Raw genomic sequence first — 7,026 nt, forward strand, 5'->3', positions numbered from 1 at the left:
GAGGCTGGCCATCCTCCAGGACTCTCTCAAGATGCCTGGAACCCCAGCTTATAGCCTCATGTTGTCCCTCTGGTGCCAGCACATCTCTGCAGAGGACCACATACCACCTTCAGAAGCACCCACATCGTGGGTACCCTCCCCCAGCTCTCTGAGAAGTCCAGGCTGTCAGAGGCCTGAGCACAGGAGGCTGAGAGATTGCTCATTTAAGTGCCATAAATAATTATTTAAGAACAGCCATTTAGATCCAATTTGTACAATTTAAGTTTGTTAATAACAGTGCACTTAAGACCACTTCATATTTCAATTTTTTGAAAAAAGCAGCATTTTACTACTAAAATAATAACAAGAGACCTGTTTCTACTCATGTCTATATTTTAAAACTTTTGAGTAAGATTTACTCAGGCTTCACTATACAAAATGTCTTTCAGCATCTTAAGTGAAGCTGCACTTTTTAAAAAACAGAAATGTTTTTAGTTTCTAGAGGTTTCTAGAATGAATGTCTTGATAGGCTACCCTTCTGGGGCTCAGCAAGGCCTTGAGGAGTGTCTCCAGTGCTTGAGGTGGGAACACTGGCTGCAAGTGCACTGCATCAATGCGGATGCAGTCGCAGGAATTAGTCATCCTCTGAGTCACTCTCCCCTCTGGCTGGGACACACGATCTGATTGAGGACATGAGCTGGTCCTGGATCTGCTTCCTGGGGTTCTCTTCGAGATCTGTCTTGATGGCACCCGACTCAGAAATCTTCCACTCCAATTCTGTGCATAGGAAAACAAGAGTCATGAATGTAGGGGAGCAAACTGGAGAAAGCCCACCCTTGGCTCCCCCAAGTGACTTCCCTCATCATGCTATCATCACACCAGGGCCCTCCTCCCCTTCTTCTTCCATATTCCAAGCTCCTGCCCCGTTTACCACACCAGCTCCAGCCAAGCCCTCCTTTCCCGGTCCCTAGTGCTGGCACAGGTCTCAGCCCAGAGCACAAAGGTCAGGGTACTGCTCTGCACCCACCAGTGACATCCCCAGTGCCACCCTGCTCACCTTGCAAAAGAGGTGATGGACACAGAGCAGCAGCTTTAGAGGCAACTCTCCCAAAGTGAATTCTACCTCCTTCTAACCACATAAGGGCACAAGAGATGTTTGCACATCTATTGCCAGTGAAGGAATACTGCTCATACATTACAGCTGTTCCCATCATATACTGAATTCATCACAATCAGAAGAGGGAGGGAATAAACTTATTAAAGGGAGAAAATTTGTGGAAATTTAATTTACACATCTAAATTACAGGTGTTTTCCAAGGATGTACCTTGTAAACAGAATTCACCCCTTTGCCTCTAAATCACACGCTAAATATTAGTTCCTTAAGACAGTAAAGAGAGACTTCACCACTAACAGTAGGCCCAAATTGGACTGGATTGCTTCCCAGAAGTGGTAGAAAGACAATAAAACACATAAAGTTGAAACTACTTTCTCCTACTCCTGCTGACAATCCTATCAGCAAATCTAATTTCTTTCAGTTGTTACAGAATAATGAACACAACCTCACACTGTCTTAAATCTCCAGTGGAAGGCACCTGAGCTTAGGGGAGAAGGAAGGAAGACATAAAAGAGAAGTGCAGAAATTTCAGTACACAGCTTTCTGTGATGACTGAATTAAGCTGACTCAGTCAGGGACAACAGATAAACATATGCCATCATCTTAAAAATGAATCAAGGAGCCCTACAATCCAGTAAGCAAGTGCAGAGATTATCATGTCACTGCAGGCAAGGGCAGTCATTCATGTCCAAGATACCCTAAGAACATGGATGGGTATGGTCTACCCTTTAACATATCCAGCAAAATTTGTTTCACCAAACACATGACATAAATACTTGCAACACTCAAGACAAATATTTGTATGTTGGCCCACCACTGCTTTAACAAGCCAGCTATGTGGTTGAGCCATAGGGGTGAAAAAAAAAAAAATCTAATATAATTTTGAGTACCTCCCTTCTCCTCCTAAGCCTCATTTCTCTTATTCCCAGCAGAACAGTTCTGCTTTTCCTTTGGAAGAGCAGAGGTGCAGATGCTCACCATCCCTTGTCAGGTTCATGCCACCAAACACCAAAGGCCCAATAAACTGAGCTTTGATGTCTCCCTCCAGGTACACAAATATTGTGGGCAGGTTCTTATCAGGGTAATTGGGAATGCAGGTGGTAGAGATCGCTTTGATGAATTTCACGTCTCTGAACTTCTTTGCAAGCCCACTCAGATGTTGATTTATTAAGGCACAGAGAGGAATTCTGCAATAAAGAAGAATAGCAACAGACACGTATAAGGAGAAAACAAAAGACCATCCAAAAAGTAAACAGCTCCAGAAGAAAAGTCAGAAATATCAGACTGATGACTTTCTGGAAAGACAAAAGTACCAAAAGCAATTTCTGAATACTTTTGTTGTCCAGTATTCCAGCATTCAAAGGAGATCAGCACCACTGGAGATTTTGGTGTGTTGTGGGTTTTTTGTCTTAATATACTAGTAAGGCAACCTTCACCTCTACCCTCTGGTTTATGAATTTAAGATATTTAGAAATTGCATGAGCAAGAGCAAAATAAAAAACAAAGCTGCTCCTGGAAGAAGGTATGCAAATGATGATGAACACCTGTCAGGCAATTAGAGACAAATAACACAAGTATTTGTAACCCTTCCAAAAAAATCCTAGCAATGTAACAGACCTTTTTGAAAGTTTTTCTATCACGGTGACAAGACTGGAAACCTTGCTCACTCTGTTTGTATGCCACTAGAAACCAAGCTAAATACACACTGATCCTTCCTATTCACAGCTCCTTGTATTTAATCCAGAATAATCTCCAAAGTTTGGGTATTTCAGTGGCAGCAGCTACCTCTATGGAAGCTGTGTGGTACACATCTTGCTGTGTTATACAGATGTATAAAAAAGCCACTTCATGGTAACATCATTCCAGAATGAAGTTCAGCTGTCTTGACTCAACAGTATTGAAATTACTAAGTTACTTTTATCTCTTGGAACTCAAGAATCAGTCCTTAGTTCCACAGCAACTACACATTTACTTTGGAGCATTTTCAGCTATTGACAGTGCAAAATTTAATGGTTAAAAATAAATTCTTACCCTTGTTTGTAGAGGTGTAAGACTACCCATATACCTTTTCCAGCTTTTGTAACCTCCTGAACATAGTCTTTTCCCGAAATCTCCAAAACTTCCCCGAATTTATTCTTCATTTGAGCTGCCTTCATTTCTGCTAACCTTTGCTGCCTGAATAACCAGGAATGAAAAAGATATCTTGTGAATAGATGCATTTTTTTGACAGAACATCACTTGAAGGAGCTGGTTGAAACCTAGACTTCAGAGACAAATTACAAACTTCTTATAACCCCAGAGCAATAAAAGCAAAATGACACAGTAGATGCTCTTGTATTTGCATCATAAACTAAAACCATCAACGTGCAAAAAATACAACTATGTTTCAGGAAATTATTTTTTCCTCATTTCTGACCTCACTGAACATTTCTTCTGCAGATAATACACTACCAAACTAAATGGCAAAAGCCATGAGAGTTACGAGATGGAGGGAAACCAATACTAATTATGCAAATCTGCAGCACCTTAATCTCATTCACACAGAAACTAGGAAATACCGGAGGTGATTTTCAAAGCTGTCAGGATCTCCAGCCATACACTCAGCAGGTGCACATTATCTCTGCAAAGCTAGGTTGTAGATAAAGCATACCGAATTCAAACACTGTTATCCTTCTAAAGACACTTAGAAGCTCCACAAGAGACCAGAAACACAACCCCCTTTTTTGATCATCCTAAAAACATCCTTTCTCTTCAACAATATCTAAAATCATATAAAAGAAAAACCCTCCAATTATCATTAAAGCCAAATTCTGCAAGCTGCTCTGACCTGTACATTTCAATAGCTCTCTCATCTTCCTCATTAAATTCATCTTCATTCTCTTCGAGCTCTTCCAGAGTCATGTCCTCATAAGTTTTCACTAGAATGGAAGAAACATTAAATCAGCAAAAACCTCAGGATTAAAACTCATCAACTTTTATCAGTCCAACAGAATTTATTTACTCTAAAGAGAGATTAATAGGAAGTATGGGGTGGATTTTTCTAAATATTGTCTTAGAATAATAGAATGGCTTGGGTTGAAAGGAACTTTGAAGATCATCCAGTTCCAATCATTTCTGCCAAGGGTAGGGACACCTTCCCCTAGACCAGGCTTCTCAAAGGCTCATGAAACCTGGCCTTGAAAACTTCCAGCAATGGGACATCCACTACTTCTCTGTGAAACCTGTTCCAGTGCTTTACAACCCTCACAGCAAAGAACTTCTTCTTAATATCTAATCTAAGCCTATTTTCCCTCACCTTAAAGCCATTCCCCTATCACTACATGGTCTTGTAAAGTTGGAATTGCCCTTAGGAGTTGGGACTTCATTGATCCTTGTGGATCCCTCCCAACTCAGGATATTCTATGGTTCTATTCTGATTCTAAAAAAACCCTCCCCAGCTCTTTTGTCAGTCCTTTTGGCACTGCAAGGTGCTACAGTTCTTCCCCCAAGACTTCTCTTCTCCAGGCTGAGCCGTCCCAGCTTTCCCAACCTGTCATTATTATTCCTACTGGATTTTTATGAAGTGCTATGTGCTTTAGATATACAGATGGAAAGAATATGATGGAAAAGGTCTCTGAGCTGAAGGCTGTCTAGACTAGCACCCAGCTACCTGCACAAGCTTTCAGGTTTAGCAGCTGCAGCACAGACATGCACCTGGTAGACTCCCTTTGCACTCTTCTTGTTTCAGTTTTCAAACATTTACTTCCATAAAAATACAGAGTTGACACAAAGAACAAAGCTTTCCTGTGCTGGAATAATCCATGTGTTCAGGAACATATTTGTTTGATACCATTAACAGCTGATCACCCTGCAGAGATGAAGCTTTGGTATCCCTACAGAACTGGAAAATGACACGTTGCTTTACAGGCATATTAATAATTATAATAAACATTGCTGCTGGCCATTTCTTTGAGAAAGCTTCCCCCAGGAGCCATTCCTAGGCTTGTTCTGCTGCTGTCTGAGTTGGCTGGTCACTCACCCAGAGATTTCTGAAGGATGGCAAACTGCTCCTCTTCCTTTGCCCGTTCCTGCTCCTCCAGGTTTTCCTTTGGAGGAAGGATACCTTTCTTGCGCAGAATGTCATTCCACTCCGTGTCTTTATTTGGATCCTAGAACAGAACAACAAATGGATGACATTTCTTCAAGATAAACTTTACCAGTTCCAGAACTTAACACAACTCCTAAACTGTAACTGGATGGATGGTGCCAGAAAGTCACAGTGCAAATCCTCCTGATGCCGAGGCTTCTTTCCAGCCCCAGACCTGCAGTACCCTTAAGACTGACTTTGTTTTATTCCATCCCACTCACAGCACATACAAGAGGTCTTTGCTGGGTACCAAAGTTCAAAGCATTGTAACCACTGCTGCATCTCTCACAAAGTGCAACAAAAGCAGAGGGTATTAGCTGGGTATAGGGAAGCATGCTAGCCAGAGGGCTTCCTTATAGACCCTCAGCAGGACAGGCCACCAAATCAATGATCACTGCATCAGGAAGCACTAGTGACAAGACACGCACAGGCACAAACCTCACAGACCTAGCTCTCAGTACATGGGAAGTCTCCTTGTTAGATTCAAGTCAGAGCAACTATGTAAGTGCTTAGAGAAACGCAAGCCATCTCTATCAGCCAAGCACACTGCTAAGGATTCAGATCTGTATCTATAGCTAGACTATTCCTGAGATTTTACTGTAAAATAGTTGCAATAATCCTGCAAAACAAGGCAAATACACCCCTGCGTACCGTTAAAAAACTCAGTATAAGATTTTCCTATTTAGCAGGCAATTTTATTTTTTAAAATACAAGAAATTTCGGTGACAAGCACCCACAGGCTGGTTGTGCTGCCTTGCTATTTTGGCCTAGGTGCACTGTGGAAGCTGAACAGACCTACTGCTTTGCAATAGCTGGTATGGGTACACCTCACACTAGGTCTGTTCACAGCCACGTCCCGTATCTCTTCTCAGACTAAACCCCAGTACTTTCGGACTATCGGGGACAGGAAGGGAGGGGTACGGGACAGAAGGGGAGAATAAAAAGAAGAAAATAAAGAAAAATAACAATGTAGCTCAGCAAACACAACACCAGATTTATTTTTTTTCCCCTGTCTCTGACCGCGGTCACCTTTCCCCCGAGCCCCCGTTTACTATAATTTACTAACACACCGATGCACTTCCTGAAACGCCCACCCGCCCACTACAGCAGTGAAAACATGTACCGTAGTTGCAAAAAAAAAGCATCAAACTACCACGAACCCAGCCACGGAGCTGCCGAACAACAGCCGAAAAACACCTCCGTCCCGCGGGAGCGGCACGAACCCGGGCCACTCCGGGAGCCCGGCCGGGGAGGGCGGCCCGGGCCGCGGCCTCAGCCCTCAGCCCGGGCCGCGGCCTCAGCCCTCAGCCCGGGCCGCGGCCTCAGCCCTCAGCCCGGCCGGGCTGGCCCCGCAGCACCGCCCGCACACGGCCGGCTGCGGGGACACGGGGGCACCGCGGCTGCTCACCTGCATGGTGCCGGCGGGGCCGGGGCCGAGCCCGGGCAGCAGCGCTGGGCAAGGCCGGGCAGGGCCGGTCCCGGCGTGCGCGGCGCGGCGCGGCCGGAGGAGGCGGCGCTCCCGGCGGGGCGGGCGCAGCGCCAGCAGCGCTGCCCGCACCGCCTAATAAGGATGGGCCCGGCACGGGCCGGGGGACGGGATCGCGACACGGCTTGGGCTGAAAGGCACCCTGAAGATCGTAAATCCCCCTGCCGTGGGCGGGGACACCTTCCAGCAAAGCAGGTTGCTCCAAGCCCCAGCCAACCTGACACAGAATAACCATGCTTGAGCAGGGAGGTTCGACAGATCACTCGCTGTGGTCTCTTCCAGTCTTTTTCTGTGATTCCCTGTAACTTTTCTATCCACTT

The 7,026-nt window shown here is 44.7% G+C and overlaps 1 protein-coding gene across 1 annotated transcript; it reads right to left on the reverse strand.

Moving 5' to 3' along the window:
- Nucleotides 1-354: 354 nt before the first annotated feature.
- PDCL3 (phosducin like 3) lies at nt 355-6,792 on the reverse strand. The gene is made up of 6 exons (XM_086880441.1): nt 6,629-6,792; nt 5,113-5,242; nt 3,922-4,012; nt 3,126-3,269; nt 2,073-2,281; nt 355-756 (listed from the first exon to the last, which is right to left on the reverse strand). The coding sequence occupies exons 1-6, from the start codon at nt 6,632-6,634 to the stop codon at nt 614-616; spliced, it is 723 nt and encodes a 240-aa protein (XP_086736567.1). The 5' UTR covers nt 6,635-6,792; the 3' UTR covers nt 355-613.
- Nucleotides 6,793-7,026: the final 234 nt, after the last annotated feature.

The sequence above is a fragment of the Cyanistes caeruleus genome, chromosome 3, assembly GCF_971803275.1.
Source record: "Cyanistes caeruleus chromosome 3, bCyaCae1.hap1.1, whole genome shotgun sequence".
Classification (NCBI taxonomy): domain Eukaryota; kingdom Metazoa; phylum Chordata; class Aves; order Passeriformes; family Paridae; genus Cyanistes; species Cyanistes caeruleus.

What these genes read in the sequence shown, in the direction of transcription:
- PDCL3 (XM_086880441.1), bottom strand. An exon ending in CATCCTTCAGAAATCTCTGG is followed by an intron (nt 4,013 to 5,112) that starts GTGAGTGACCAG and finishes CTTCCATTCTAG; the next exon opens with TGAAAACTTATGAGGACATG. An exon ending in AGAGCTATTGAAATGTACAG is followed by an intron (nt 3,270 to 3,921) that starts GTCAGAGCAGCT and finishes CTGGTTATTCAG; the next exon opens with GCAGCAAAGGTTAGCAGAAA.